The following is a 16,604-nucleotide window of genomic DNA, read 5'->3' as shown; positions in this document are numbered from 1 at the left end:
AAAATACAGCCTGAAATACTATTGTCCTAATTATTTATTTAATATACTTAACTATGACAGTTTTAATGTGAATATATTTCTTATACATGTGCGTAGTAAGAATCGTTTCAACATTATCATGCCAGAAATAATGATATCCGGTATACCCGTTAATTTCCCATTTGACCCATATGATGTCCAGAAAGCATATATGGAAAAAGTGATTGAAAGTTTACAAAACAATACTAATGCCTTATTGGAGTCTCCCACAGGAACAGGAAAGACGTTAAGCTTACTTTGTTCTTCGCTGGCATGGTTATTAGTAAAAAAAGCTCAGTTGCAAATGAACGCGCAAGTCGGCAATTTTTCGGAACACAGTGGTTTCAGTGGGTCATTGAAAGATAATTTGAAGTCTGGTGCCGGGAAAGGAAAGGATAATGTATCGTGGGGAATGCCGAAAATCATTTATTCATCCCGAACACATTCACAACTTACTCAGGCTATGCAAGAATTGAAAAGATCTAGCTATAGACATGTTAAGGCTGCAGTTTTAGGCTCACGAGATCAAATGTGTATTCATCCAGAGGTTTCAAAGGAGACCAACAATACCAATAAGGTCCACATGTGCCAGCTTAAGGTTAAATCTCGAACATGTCATTTCTATAACAATGTTGAGTCTAAAAAAGATGATAGGGCTGTAAAAGGTGATGACATATTGGACATAGAAGACTTAGTGGCTGTAGGGAAAAAAATAAAATGTTGCCCCTATTATTTATCAAAGGAATTAAAACAGGATGCAGATATTGTGTTTATGCCTTATAATTATATTTTAGATCCTAAATCCAGAAAAGCTAATGGGGTAGAGCTTATGAATAATATTGTGATACTAGATGAAGCTCATAATGTTGAGAAAATGTGTGAAGAATCTGCCTCTTTACAGGTTAGAACTACCGATGTTGCTGTTTGTATTGATGAAATAACTCATATTATGAGATCATTCAGTGAAAATAGTGAAGACCAAATGGATTCAACAGGTGATAGTGGTCAGACTAAAGATTTCACCTGTGATGATTTATGTGTACTAAAAGAAATGATGCTAGCATTTGAGAAAGCTATTGATGAAATTAATGTGGGCAGCGAAGGTGTAACCTACCCAGGAGAATTTATATTTGAACTACTATCGAAAGCTGAAATAAAGGATCACAATCAGATGGCGGTTATAACACTAATAGGGAATCTTATTCAATACTTATCAACAGCTAGTGCATCTCCATTTCAACGTAAGGGAATTGGTTTGCAGAAAATAGTAGATTTATTAAATGTTGTATTCAGTGGCACCACACATGCCTACAAAGAGAGAGTTAAATTATGTTATAAAGTTCATGTCCAAGTAGAAGATAAAAAGAACAATAAAAAGTCAGACAGCTGGGGATCTTTAAAAACAACAAATTCTAAAACTGCAGAGCGAGTCCTTAGTTACTGGTGTTTTAGTCCAGGGTTTGGTATGCAACAGTTGGTAGAACAAAATGTTAGAAGTATAATATTGACCAGTGGCACCCTAGCTCCCTTGAAACCATTAATATCAGAATTGGGTATTCCAATTGGAGTACAGTTAGAAAACCCTCACATAATTAAAAGTAAACAAATATGTGTAAAAATTATAAGCCAAGGCCCAGATTCTACACCTCTAAATTCAAATTATCAGAATAGGGATAATCCCAAATATATTTGTTCCTTAGGTAGAACAATATTAAGTTTTTGCCGTGTTGTGCCAGATGGACTTTTAGTGTTTTTTCCATCTTATCCAATTATGGCAAAATGTCAGGAAATGTGGCAAGCAGAAGGAATTTGGTCAAGTATAAATAACATAAAACCAATTTTTGTTGAACCACAGAGAAAAGATACATTTAACAGTGTAATTAATGACTACTATTCTAAAATAACTGATTCCAGCACTAAAGGAGCTTGTTTTTTAGCAGTATGTAGAGGCAAAGTTTCTGAGGGTCTAGATTTTGCTGATATGAATGGAAGAGCTGTTATTATTACTGGACTACCATTTCCACCACTTAGAGATCCAAGAATTATATTAAAGAAAAAATATCTGGAAGAGCTTCGTACAAAAGGAAAAGATTTTCTTTCTGGGGATGAATGGTATTCTTTGGAGGCCACCAGGGCTGTGAATCAAGCTATAGGTAGAGTTATTAGGCATCAAAATGATTATGGTGCTATTTTACTGTGTGACAGTAGATTTAATAGTCCTAAGCTGAAAGGTCAATTATCTGCATGGTTGAGAGATCATATTAATGTATCTAATAAGTTTGGAGAGACAGTCAGTGAGATATGCAGATTCTTCAAAAATGCTGAAGCATCATTGCCACCTCCGAAACTTAAACCTTTGCTTCCCTATGAGTCAAATTTGGGTTCCAAAGAAAATACGACAACTAGCATTACTGGTGTATCATTTCCTGCAACCAATGCTAGAGTTTTACAAAAAAGTAAAAAGTCAGTAAATCAGTATCCAAACTCAAATGAAGTGTATGCAAATTTTTCTATGGATTTTTACAAAAATGCACAATCTGCATATGTGAATGAATTTAAACCGAAACAAGCAAAGGATCTTTTTAGTGCTTTAGATTGTAGTAATGAGTCTGCTGTGCAATCAACATCACAATCTTTAGTCAACATTCACAAAAGGAATTCAGTTGAAATTGAAGGTGCAGTGGTTGCTAAAAAAAAGAAGTTAAAAATCAAACCATTTGGGTTTGAGGAAAACCTGCAGAGTAGTGTAACATTGAGTAATAAAGTAGCTCCAACATCATTAATAGATTTTGTGAAAGAAATTAAAACATTGCTCGAAGCAGATCAATATAAACAATTTCAACTATCCATCTCTGCATATAAGAAAGATGGTGACTACACACAATTTATACAATTTTTAAAAAGTGTAATGGAAAATAGAAAAATGTTTTATTTATTCAAAGGTATGAAAAGATTTTTAAAGGAAGAACATAAAAATGTCTTTCAAGAGTACTGTGATAATGTAAAATTTAATGACTGATGAAAGATCTTTTAGATAATTACAATGGTTAATATATGAAATAAGAAATAAAAAAAATATGTGAACTACATATTGTTTGTTTTATTGATTCTTAGTAAATGAGTTCCTAATACTATGTTTAAAATATATTTTTAGCTGGTTCATTGATCTTATTAGTAATTTCTACAGAGTTTATTCGAAGCATTGTTTGTTGTGCTCGTTGGAAGTTGATTCTCATAAATTGTTTCCTCCTCTTCTTCTTGAAATGTGTGCGGGTGTGCGAAAGTCCTTTAGAAATTATAGTAGCAGTTACATTAACTAGTCCTGGCTGTACAAGAGGTCGACCAATCAGAGAAAAGTCCTTTGTTGCAGCGAGTAACACCTTTTCCAATTTGATCTTATCTCCAATGTTCGGTGGCCAGTAACCTTCTACTACTAGCAGGTCACCGTCTGTCACTCGCCACTGTTTTCCCAGCAAATGTATTATGGCGAAGTTTCTTGATTTATTCTCTTCTATTAATTTATTGCAACAAGCAATAACGTCTTTAGTAGTTTCTGGCGCATTTTTTTCTGTTGGCGCTAAACTTGTGACGAATCTTGATAAAATGCCACCTAGAATTCATAAATAAAATATTATAATTCGTTATTGCTATCAATAAATGTATTTTTGTTGTCTATTATTACTAAAAAGATACTTCACCTGGTCCTTTACTAATTATATTGGCAAATTTCTGTAAACCAGTTCTAATCATAGCCATTTTTCTTTATTATATTAGACATACATTTATAAATTCTTATGATATTTGGTTTAAAATGATATTAATTTAAACTGCTATGAAACGAAATAAGTAACCTAAAATTCTAATGTTTTTTTATATAATTCCGAATTCCACAGATCTTATAAAAATGTCATTGAAATGTCAATCGTCATACTGCACATATGTCAGTCATTTTCAATGAGTTGCCAACAATAAATAGTCGAATCGTGCCATAAGAAGTTATTACATTATCAAATATTTTCGATCTATTCTTTAAAAATTGCCCTATTTATAAAGCAAATTATTATTTATAGCATTTATAAATTCATTACGAATATGATATTATGGATTCGGCTATAGATAATTCGGCTATAAAAAACTTAAATTGAATATATAAAATGTAAGGTATCCCATTTATTAAACATTTTCTATATAAATATAACAGTTATATTTTCTGATTTAATGAGAAATAGTCGTTAGATATTAATTGTGATTAATATTTTTATTTCGTTTTTTAACTTATAGCTATAAAAAACGGATAAATGGACAGGTACATATTTATTTTTATTTATTGAAATAGTAAACAAGTTGACTTCTTGAGGTTTAAGTGTTGTGAGAAATGTATGTTCATCATCATTTGGAGGAATTTATATAGATATGTCTTATATCTATATATATATTATATATACTTGATACGTCTGCGAGGTTGTTATCTATTTTTTATGCCACAAGGGAAAGGGGTCACAAATTTTTATTTATTAGTTTTTTAAGATGTTTGTTTAAAAAATACATACACTCCTCAATTTTCACCCTTGTACCACCAACCCATAACTTTTAATAGCGGTATTAATTTATATGGCATAACGTTTGCCGGATCTGCTAGTAAATATTTTGTATTGTGTTATATTTTATTTACTGTTTATTTCATATATTATATATTTTTAATTAATTAACTAATCGGCTTCAAGTATCTCTGCACTCCCTAAGCTTGGCTGGTAGAGAATGCTAATAGCATTAAGCCGGCCCATTGTACAATAAAGTTTAAATAAATATATAAAATCAGAACTTATACAAAATCTGTTTAAGAGTTCCAACCGCTATTAATAATATTACCCTTTATTTAACAATCTTTCTTCCAATATTATATAATAAGCCATTTATTCTGAAATTTACAAATATATTTTTTTTAATTATAGTATACAATTTTTTTTTTTTTTTATAATTTGTCTCTAATTTCAGTGTGCCTTTTGGCATAGGCCTCCTCCAGCGACTTCCATTGACTCCTATCCTGTGCAACTCTTCTCCATTTTGTGCCCACAGTTGACTTCAACTCATCTTCCCATTTCATCATCTGCCTTCCCCTCTTTCTCTTTCCTTCTCTAGGATACCACTCTGTTATTTTTCTACTCCATTTTTCCCTTGTATCTCGCATCATGTGGCCAGTCCATCGCCACTTCTGCTGGTCTATTTTTGACAATATATCTGTTACTTTCGTCCTCAACCTAAGATCACTGTTCCTTACCCGGTCCAGTCTTCGTACTCCGACCATACTTCTCTCCATAGCCCTTTGGCAGGTGGCTAATTTTGCTCTATGAGCCTTGGTCAAGGCCCAAGTTTCGCAGCCATAAGTTAGGCATGGGAGTATGCAGGTATTGAAGGTTTTTCTTTTGATTGCCATTGCTAGGTCTTTAGACTTCATTATTTCCTTAAGAATCCAGTATTTTTTCCAACCTGTAGCTATTCTCAGATTTATCTCTTTTGTAGTTTGATCTTCAGTAGAGATAACTTGACCTAAGTATATGTAGTCATTGACGTATTCCAGGTCCTCGTGTCCGATTTTGATGATCTTTGTCAATGAGTTGAACGGATTTTGATGCAACTTTACAGTAATATAGCTTATACATCAGAATAAGATAGGGTATAAATTTCATGCGGTTGAGGGCGCGGGCATAGCTAGTAAGTCATGTGTCAAATTAGTTTACTGTACTGAGCCAATTATTTATAGTACGTACCGGCTCATACCTAATCGTCAAATGTTTATTAAGTACTCTACACACTTATACATGAGATTATTTATGTAGAACATAATGTTACGAGGCAATTACGAAACTTAATTATGAACAAAATTTGAGAATTAGTTACGTACAACTGAAATTCACGTTCGTTAGTTTATAAATAGGACGAAACTAATTTAACGTCTAAACATGTTGATTGGATGTCTTTTATTATCTTAACTTGTAGACCGCCCGGTATTTGCTCGCGTCCATAACTGTTTGAGTCGTGTATAATAATAAATAATCTTGAACAATCAGCACAGCGCCATCTAGTCCCATGGTAAGCAGGGCTTCTGTTTTCGGTACTAGACAACTGATATAAATACTTAATTTTTTTGTAAATACATACATATTATATATACAAACAATCATACTCATGAATACAAATATTTGTGCGAGGAATCGAACCCGCGACCATCGGAAGTAAGGCGGCGAGCTACTGGATCACCGAAGCCGTTAATATATGATGACGTAGAGTGCATTATGTGTATACATTAACATAATATAGCCTATGTCATTCTTTGTAACGAGGGGCAAGGGAACTGTTATGGGGCCCTATTGCTAGCAATGTACTGTGTAATGTGTCAGGTCGACCTCCAAGCGGCCCCCCCAGGAAACCAACGTTATAAACTACTGGTGAATTTGTCACGATGGGCTAACTGACTTGAGCTCATGTTCATTTTATCGTTCTCCACTTTTTTTATTATATATTTTTTTATTAATTAATATAAATTCAAATAAATTTAATTTAAGCACTTTTGAATAGTCTCGTCGCAAGAAGAAAGCTGTCTCATCACAAGAAGAACGAGCAAGAAACTTGTGTGCAGCTCTTTTAAATAATCCTTGTAAGTTCACATTATACAATTCGAAACTTGTGAAGACAAATTATATACTAGCTCTAATATATATCTAATATTAAGGTTAAATATAATATAATTACCTCTCTGTCAGATTTAGAGTAGATTCTGGCAGTTTATTATAAAATCTTACGTAATTACCAAAAAATGAATTACTAACTTTGTGTAGACGGCATTTAGGTAAAATTAGCTTACGCTACCACTGGGAGCTCATGTTCATCTTATCGTCCTCCATAGGTGCCCAGCCAACATAGCCTCTAGTTTATGTTGGCTGGGCACCATTCTATTCTCATCTATTGGGACGGAGCCCCGCTGTTGCAAGCCTCCCGGACAGCAACATTCCATTTCAGAAGGTTGTACCTGAAACGACCTGGAATCTGGGTTGCATACCCAGATTCCAGGTCGTTCCAGGTATCTGGTACCAGATTCCAGGTATCTGTTGAGGGTATTCAAAGCAGGTCAACTATAAAGAGACGAACTTCTTAGCCGAGAATTCGCCATGCGGGTGCCAGGTCCATTATGTGGCAGAGAGAAACTTCGAGCAGTTCCCAGAACTTATGGATCGGGTGTAGGTATAAGGGGTTCCTTGCCGTAAGTCAACACTCACCTTCACTGCTCGTGTTTATCTTCTAGCCCAGCCAAATCTTATTGGAGCCTGCTAGTACAGTTTTCGGTACACGTTCTAGTATAGAACCCAATGTAGTTCTGGAGAGGCTAAGATCTTTTAGAAGATTATAGAAAGATTTCGCTGGTATTCCTCTTACGCCCATTTCGACCGCACAGAAACTGGACAGACCAAGATCTTTTAGAAGACTGTAGAGAGATTTCGCTGGTATACCTCTCGTTCCCCGTATACGAAATATTTCTTTCCCTGCCCAGAGAAATCTGGTAGGGGCATTTAGGTACAAGTTTTAATGTAGAACCCACTGCATATCTATTATAGATAGACCAAGATCTTTTAGAAGATTATTGAGATTTCGTTGGTATACCTCTCGCGTCCCGACAGCATATAAAATATTTCTTTTTCTGCCCAGCGAAATCTGGTAGGAACCTTTAGGTACAAAATCGAATATAGAACCCACTTCAGTTCTAGATAAATCAAGGTAATTTAGAAGATTGTAGAGATATTTCGCTGGTATTCTTCTCGCTCCCCGACCGCATACAAAATATTTCTCTCCTTGCCCAGCGAAATCTGGTAGGAGTGTTTAGGTACAAGTTTTAATGTAGAACCCACTGCAGTTCTAAATTGACAGACATAGATAGGTAGACAAGATCTTTTAGAAGATTGTAGAGATTCACTGGTATACCTCTTGCTCTCACTTCGACCGCATAATTTGTTTCTGTCCCTGTCCAGCCAAATATTGTATGTACAGAGTTTTGAGAAACGTTCTTATTTTCTCGCCATTACTCTTCGTCAGTGATAGCAAGCGAGATGCGATTTCCGGTTGTTCACGCAGCATCCGGTATCGACGAGAAGATTGGAATACATACAATTATACATAATAATATTGTAAATGCAAAAGTGATTATCTGGCTGTACCTTTTTTTCCTTGACATATTTTTTTAGTATACATATAGTTAACTCAGATGTCACCATTCTTGTGGTCTTGGCGGTCTAGCTTTTGAACCACCATCTTGATTCCGCTGGTCACGGGTTCGATTCCTCGCATGACACAAACATTTGTATTAATGAGTATGATTGTCTGTATTGATCTGGTTATTTCCTATGTATATTATTTATGTATTTAAGTCGTTTAAGTACCCATAGGGACTTGGGATCGGATGGCTCTGTGTGAATTGTCCTGGGTTATTATTTTTATTACTCCATCATCGGAAATTGTAAATAAAAAAACTTAAATTGAATATATAAAATGTAAGGTATCCCTGTTTTATTAAAATGGATAGGATATTAAACATTTTCTATATAAGTATAACAGAATCATCTGTTATATTTTCTGATTTAATCTGTTGTGAGTAGGAAGGAAAGATTGTTCTCCTAAGGGAGTGCAAGGCTTCATCGCTCATTGTGCCAATTCGTTATACCGTAAATCCTGCATTATGTAGTGGTACAGTCCGGCGCTTTATTCAGTACACTGGTAATAATATACGGGTACAGTCGTCTGAGGTTTAGTGTCTGAACTTTCTATTTCGATTTCGGTCAGCTTTTTCAATGAATGATAATAGAATGGCGACTTTAGGAGGATTATGAGATAAGTATAGGTCAGGCCAGTTAGTCCATCGTGGAAAATTATCAAGGAATTGATAACGATAGTTTTCAGGAACCGCGTAGAGGTCAACCTGAAATGGTACATTGATAATGTTCCCCCTGGAAACCATCGTGATAAATTTCTGGTGATTTTGTCACGATGGGCTAATTAACCTGACCTCATGTTCATCTTATCATCCTCCACTGGTGTTCCGCCAGCGTAAACCGTTAGCGCAGGGGGGTACACCATTCTAATATCATCCATAAAAAAAAAAATGGGGTTATTCATTCATTCTAATAATCCCCTTCCCTGCCAATTACGGTCAATTTTGGCGCCAAATTTCTATTTTAGACGAATCTACGACTGACGAAATTTGAACTAGGTTATAATAACATACAGGTAACGTTTTTAAGTCAAGTGAGGTATAGTATACAAAATTATGGTACGATTTGTTAATTGTAGTTTAGAACTTAACTTAATGTGCTATCGTTGTCGTCGATCTCATATTGTATTATTTTACTTATGAAGGCTATAACAGAATAGCAGAGAGAGTGGACTCACTGCCCTCACAGAGTTATAGACCGTTTTGTCTCCTTCATTAGTTTTAAATTATATTATTGTATGGGCAACAATTATATTACTTTTTGTTTGAGACAAATAAAGACTATTATTTTTTTTGTCACTTTTTATTATTATTATTATTACGGTCTGTTTTTTTGTCGGTTAGTCGTATCTGGGACAGATGAAATAATATGTATGCTGATTCATTCATTCATAATTTAAGAGCTGTGCTCTTGTTTATTTCCACGATCTTTCCCTTTAGCTGTTGATACGACACGACTCCAACTTTTTCTTTAACTTGCTTGATATAGCTGTGTCTTGGTCTTCCCCTTCCTCTCTTTCCATCTATTTTTCCTTCTATAATGTTGTTAATTAGTTCGTCGTGTCGTATCAAGTGCCCAACATTTTCCCGCCTATTCTCAATAATATCTATGATCTGTCTCTTTTCTTTAATCCTCTCAAGCACTTCTTCATTCCTTATTTTATCTTTCCAGCTAATTCTTTCCATTCTTCTCCAACACCACATTTCAAAGGCTTCCAGTTTGTCTCTTTCCTTTTGTGTCAATGTCCACGTCTCACAGGCTGATGATGTCACATAAATCAATAATGAATATAAGTTAATTCCATTGTATTATTTCAAGACAATGGTTTACGACTAATGTGTGTGTGCCTGTGATGACTTACGGCACAGAGACGTGGTCGCTAACTATGTGTCTCATGAATAAGATCAGAATCAATCAGAGGGCAATGGAGGGCTATGATCGGAGTTGCACTGCGTGATCGTATCAGAAATGAGGAGACCCACAGAAGAACCAGAGTGACTGACATAGTCCGAAGAATTCCAAAACTGAAGTGGCAATGGGCAGGGTACATAACTCGAAGGACGATGGCGGTTGGGGCAGTAAAGTCTTCGAGTGGCGACCGTGGATGCGGAAGGCTCAGCAAGGGAAGGCCTCTAGCAATGTGGACCGACGATCTGGTCAAGATCGCTGGAAGGCATTCGACGCGAGCAGCGCAGGACCGATCGTCGTGGAGATTTTTGGGGGAGGTCTTTGTTTAGCAGTGGACGTCATCCGGGCTGATTTCAGCCCATTCATTCATCATCATTTGATGATGATGATTTACATAGTAAAGTTTATTGTACTATAGCAGTATTTCTTTAATGGATAGTAGTAGTATTCCATTTTATTGTATATCATCATCAATGAAAGATGAAATACGACATTGGTTCAAGTCATATAACTCAATGATCGTGAGCAATTCACTTTGGATTCAGTGTGGATGTTTACCTGATAGTTTGTTATGAATGAGTATCTGATACTGACAATGCTCTCCCTCTGTCAGAGTTGTCTATAATTCACTGAGAATATTTAAACTCAACATAGAAAGAAGTAATAGTTAATAGAAAATAATACTCGTATAGCCTGTGCCACTTTAACTTGTAACCCGATAAAAAAAAACAATTTCTTTTTCACTGCGCGCGGGGCAATTTACAATTATCTGTACTGGGAATAGATCCCGAGAGAGACGGCGCTACATCATTTCTATTTTCAAAAATCCAGGTCTAGTCAAGCTCCGTAGTTTCAGCTGAGGGCTCGTGTGTTGTCGGCCGCGGTCGGGAAACTTCGACGGCGTCTGGGGCGCGTTGCCATAGCGACGGGTGGCACGCGGCGCGGCGCTCTCGCCACCGCGGCCGCTGAAAATAAACACGCGAGCAACGCCTCACATCTCCGTAGAGCGGAGAAAAAGTTATCCGTAGCGCAGGGAAAAGTTGCGTACTTCTATATTTTGTTTTTTTTTAATGTTTCGTGATGTTTTAAATATTTATTGATCGATAATTTTTTTAAACGAAAAAAACAACGTGAAAATACTAAATTTTCACTATTGCTAATCGTTTCATATTAGAGACTTTTTTATGGATTATTATAGGATTTTTTTGGTTTATAATAATAATTATTTAGATAATTTATAACCTGTATGGTGCCAAATTATTATACCTGGTAACCTATTAGTATACCTGATCTCTCAAATCTCGGAAGAGAGGCAGATGATAAAAATCTTCTTCAATCTTAATTACTCAAGTCGTTATAGAAGGAAAACTTGAGTCAAACCGTGTCCCGAATTTAAGATAAATAAATCTACCATCCAATAGGTTATTTTCCGATTTTCAGCTTAAGCGTAGTTCCCGCGACGTTCCCGAAGTTATCGCGTGTAGTGCTCGTGGGGTTGTTCCCGCACGAGAGCGCGAGCCGGCCCCGGGGCGGGGGTGCGTGCGGCGCCGCGAGGGTGCCGGGGGCGGAGGCGCGGCGGGGGCGGGGGCGGCGGGGCTCGGTGCGCGCGCACCGCTCTCGCGTCAGTCGCTGGGCGGCGCGCGGCCGGCGCACGGTCGATAGCTGCACGAACACGAGAGCACGGCCATGTTGCGCGACGCGTGCTCGCGCAAGCGGCCCTGACGCGCTGCCGCGTGAGTGTAGTGTGGGCGACTCGCCCGGGCCCAGGCCACTGCCGCGCACGGACCCACTCCTGTGATGTGATTTAGTTCGTACCCGAGTTTTCAATTCCACCTGCTGCGAAGGAACCGAGCTCAGACATGCGCTGATATCGGATGATTGAAAACAACTCGTTCATAAGGTAGGACTGGGTATATTTACAGCTGACTGAACGTGATTGATGGCACCTCGTGTACAGTCAGCGCTATAATTTATACATTCGTATCTGAGACAATTTATATTTGATTGGTACGAGATAACCGGCGGGCACGAAGTTTATCGCTCCGGCGCTGGTTTGTCATAACATAAAGGTTATTGATGGACGGCTTGCGGTGTGCGAGGCCAATAAACTTTGACAATAGACGTGGAGCGGGTGCCTGCACTTCTCCAGCGAACTGTGGATATGTAACACGACGGATTGTTTTATGACCGCAATAAGTAGGAAAGGGCGCTGAGTTATTGTCGTTTCGTCCAACTTGAATAAAGTATGCATTGGCATACGTAGATTATATTCTGGAGAATGCGGGCAGTAACTGATATCGTTTGCGAGTATGAAATGTGAATGTGTGAGAAAGGCTTGAGGTTACGCTAAAAGGTAACCTCAAATTATTCACATACATACACATGTATCTATATTATATATACATATATGGAAGGTAATGGATTCAGATCTGCAAACCAGAAATGTTATTATCATTAAAAAGACTTTATACAATAGACAATAGTTAAAAATAGTCATAATTAGAGTTTATTAAGAGGGAAACGTAATATAACATGAAAATGTAGATAAAAAATTACCTGAAACATAACGCCTGAAATTTTCAGTCCTAAACTAGGATGATGCTGTGAATGAAAATAAGATACAAATAATAATACCTCTAGTATGAATTAACAAGTTAACTGGATTATATTTCTGAATAAATATTTAACTTAAAATTCTCTGATTATAACTCTTTAGTCTCTTTAGACGTAACGAGCAATGTACCTTAGTAAAATTTAGAGTGAATAACTTATCCATACTATTATCATTAAGATGAAAGATTCGATTGTTTGCATAGAACAAACTACTGAACCGATTTGATAAATCTTTCCCATTATAATCCTACATTATCCCTGATGAATATAGGCGATAGAATATTTTCAAAAACGTTAGGGATCCGTATGAAACAATTATAATTAAAATACAACAAGTGATAATAATCCTTTTATTACTAGCGCTATGGAAATTATTGAGAACAGAGCAAAGAGATGTACTACAGTCTTATAGTGGATGCAGATTTATATATTATAAATATAACTGGAGAGAGATCAATGAAAATCGGTAATAATTGTACATGCATATTATTTCAAGCCAAAATAAAACATAAAAAATCATAAAAATAATCAAGTATAAAAATAATGTACATATCTATATAAAAAATGTTGGACAAGCTTCCAGTAATGAAGAGGGTACTTGTGTGTAAAATATTATACATTTTTTTTAATTTTTTTAATTGTTTGCGTATGGCGTGCGAAACCGGGGCGAGCCGCTAGTGCTATTATATTATTATATACTTATATATGTAACTAGCTACCCGTAAATGTATTATACATGTAAACCTTTCTCTTGAATCACTCTATCTATTAAAAAAACCGCATCAAAATCCGTTGCACAGTTTTAAAGATTTAAGCATACATAGGGACGGACAGACAACGACAGCGACTTTGTTTTATACTATGTAATGACTAGAAGTCATGTAAACGTTTAATAAAACCTCATTACAATAACAATAGTGTAATTAATTACACATCAAACTAAGCAGTGTAAACGCATTAAAGGTGCTACGTAACTGCTACGTAACTGCTACGCGCGCTCTACGACGCTCTATGACTCTCTAATAGTAAAACGGTAACGACTTGCTACGTAATTGTTCGTAGTACGTGAATTGATATAAATTAAAGTTATTATATGAAATAATCTATATTAACATTGTAACATCGTTATCAAATTACATCTAATTTAAATATATGTACACATATATAATAATAATCTTATCATTACATAGTCTAAAACAAAGTCGCTGTCGCTGTCTGTCCGTCCCTAAGTATGCTGAAATCTTTAAAACTACGCAACGGATTATGAATATGTTTTTTTAATAGATAGAGTGATTCAAGAGGAAGGTTTATATGTATAATATGTGTACATCCGAGCGAAGCCTGGGTGGGTAGGAGTTAATATTATAAACGCGAAATTTTGTGAGTATTGATGGATGTTTCATGCAAAAACTACTGAACCAATTTTGATGAAACTTTGTAGTAATATAGCTTACACATCAGAATAACAGATGGGCTATAAATTACATGTGAGTGAAACTGCGGGCACAACTAGTAATAAACATAATAAAGTACCCTGGACAATTAACTCAGCGCCATTTAGTTTCACAGTAAGAAGAGTTTGTGTTATGGGTACTAGAGAATTGATATAAATATTTAGATATTGTTTTTGTAAATACATACATAATATGCATAGAAAACACCCAGACTGATACTAACAATCATACTCATGTACAAATGTTTGTGCAGTGCGAGGAATTAACCTGCGACCATCGAAAGTAACGCGGTATGCTAACCCACTAGACCAACAAGGCTGTCGTATATATATACTAATATATATATACATATAATACTTTAATATTATTAAAGTATTAATAATACATGTTACAAAGTGTCAACATTACACCATTTGTGTCCTTACTAGGTCATTATAATGGCCTGTATGAAGGACATCCAGTTACATTCACAAGGTGAAAAACTTGTTTATAAATTACAGTATGCATACATTTCAACTATCTACTGTATGAAGAGTCGTGACTCACTAAGGGAGAAATTCAAAGACGCAAATATTCTCATCGTTGCTTCTCAGTTTTATATAAACTATCCTATATGTACATAAAAATCTTGACTTATTCCCAAAAAAAAGCAAAATTCATAATATTAATACTAGATTTAAAGACAAACTTGCTGTCCCCAAGTATCGTTTAGAAAAAGTCGTATCGTTTAGAAACAATAAGATACCAAAGGATATATTGGAATTACACTTAAATAAATTCAAAACACCTGTTTAATCATATTTACTGAGTAAAGCCAGTTAACTCACTAAACGATTTGAATTATGAGCGTGCATGGCAATAGTTGTTAATGCACTGGATTTTCATTTAATGTTACACATAGACACCTATATAAATATACATTGTAAGTAAACTAGCTATATAAAAAAATTCAATTGAGTATCTTGCCAGTTCTCCTCAATTGGATCTATATACCGAACTGGGCGGTAGGAAAAAAGTTTTTACATTATATGTAAAAAATTTGACGTTCATAAGCAGCTAAAATGTCCTACATGAATAAATGATCTTTGAATTTGAATTATTAACTAGCATTACGGAATGGACACCTCCTGTGTTATTTCGAGTTAACATATACTTTTCTCATTAAGAATTACAATTAATTCACTTAACGTGAGAACTAAAAATATAAACTTATGCAAAATTAAACAGTACTGAAAACATAAATGAAGGTACACATAATGCAGACGGTGGAATAACAAAATCGAAGCAGCTACCCGCATAAATGATAACATTTTTTGATTCACTTACTGACCGAGCATAGATGGTCTCATTGGTATACAAATGTACTATGTTTTTGTGTTGTATTTTTATTTTTTTACTAGCTGTTCCCGCGCCTTTGTCCGCGTGGAATTTAACCATCAAAGTCAAAATCTACATACACAAAGTCACTGGTAAATAAAAAATAGTTTTAAATATATATTTTTGTATTAAATATTGGACACGCTGGTAAATATTTGACATTTCTATTTGGTATATTTTTCGTATATCTGTCTATGAATATAGATGGAATGAAGCTACATAGTTTTTATATATTTTACTAGCTGTTATTGGAAACGCTGGTAAATATTTAACTTATTTCTATTTGGTATTTTTTCTATATCTATCTATAAATGTAGATATTATGGTATATACCAATCGTTAGACAGATCGGTTGGAAAACGCTGGAAAAATAAAACCACGTATACCATCCATGGAATGTGTGGAAAATAAAATATCGCCGGTGCTGCAGAATGTGAAATCATATATTTTGGATTGCAGATTTTGAACTGTGCGACTCCAATGTGAGAGTATTTGGTATGGAAAGCTGGAAGATGCTTGTAGAAAATATTTACGGCTGCAAAAAAGAAGTTTTGTTTAAGCATTTTTTTTTAAATCAATATGAACATCGTTAATTATAGCTCTTGCACCGACTTATGCCTATCATCCAGTTTAGATAGCTACTTCAGTTGAGAACTGGCACGAAATTCAACTGGTAAATTGATTAAATATTAGCTGTGTGTGTGTAGTTTTTAAAGTTGAATTTGTAGCGTTTATGTTATTCTAATGTATTAGCTATATTACTGTAAATAGAAATAGAAATAGAAATAATCTATATTCAAATAAACTCATTACAAGCACTTTTGAATAGTCATATTTTTATTCTACCACTCATTCGGAATGCAGGTTCATCACAAGAAGAATGAGCAAGAAACTTGTGTGTTGTTCTTTTTAATAGATGTTTTTTTTTTATATAAATAATTACAGGAAACTTTCATCAAAATACGTTCAGTAGTTT

General features: G+C 35.3%; 2 protein-coding genes across 2 annotated transcripts; one reads left to right on the top strand and one right to left on the bottom strand.

The window, feature by feature from the left end:
• The first annotated feature begins 1 nt into the window (after nt 1).
• Nucleotides 2-3,061, top strand: LOC131843217 (regulator of telomere elongation helicase 1 homolog). Its single transcript, XM_059191824.1, has one exon. It carries the CDS (start codon nt 119-121, stop codon nt 3,035-3,037), a length of 2,919 nt encoding a protein of 972 aa, XP_059047807.1. The 5' UTR covers nt 2-118; the 3' UTR covers nt 3,038-3,061.
• A 40-nt stretch (nt 3,062-3,101) lies between these two features.
• LOC131843218 (large ribosomal subunit protein bL21m) lies at nt 3,102-3,789 on the bottom strand. Its single transcript, XM_059191825.1, has 2 exons — nt 3,717-3,789; nt 3,102-3,628 (listed from the first exon to the last, which is right to left on the bottom strand). Exons 1-2 carry the CDS (start codon nt 3,772-3,774, stop codon nt 3,156-3,158), a joined length of 531 nt encoding a protein of 176 aa, XP_059047808.1. The 5' UTR covers nt 3,775-3,789; the 3' UTR covers nt 3,102-3,155.
• Between the last annotated feature and the right edge of the window lie 12,815 nt (nt 3,790-16,604).

The sequence above is a fragment of the Achroia grisella genome, unplaced genomic scaffold (assembly GCF_030625045.1).
Source record: "Achroia grisella isolate CSIRO2021 unplaced genomic scaffold, CSIRO_AGI_Agris_v1 utg2896, whole genome shotgun sequence".
NCBI lineage: Eukaryota > Metazoa > Arthropoda > Insecta > Lepidoptera > Pyralidae > Achroia > Achroia grisella.
Note: the sequence above shows the minus strand (reverse complement) of the source record. Positions and strands in the feature narration are given on the sequence as shown.

Excerpts from the sequence above, each read along its gene's own strand:
- LOC131843217 (XM_059191824.1), top strand. The coding sequence starts at position 119 with ATGCCAGAAATAATGATATCCGGTATACCCGTTAATTTCCCATTTGAC.
- LOC131843218 (XM_059191825.1), bottom strand. The coding sequence starts at position 3,774 with ATGGCTATGATTAGAACTGGTTTACAGAAATTTGCCAATATAATTAGT. Across the intron at positions 3,629-3,716 it reads TATAATTAGTAAAGGACCAG|GTGGCATTTTATCAAGATTC; the intron begins GTGAAGTATCTT and ends TATGAATTCTAG.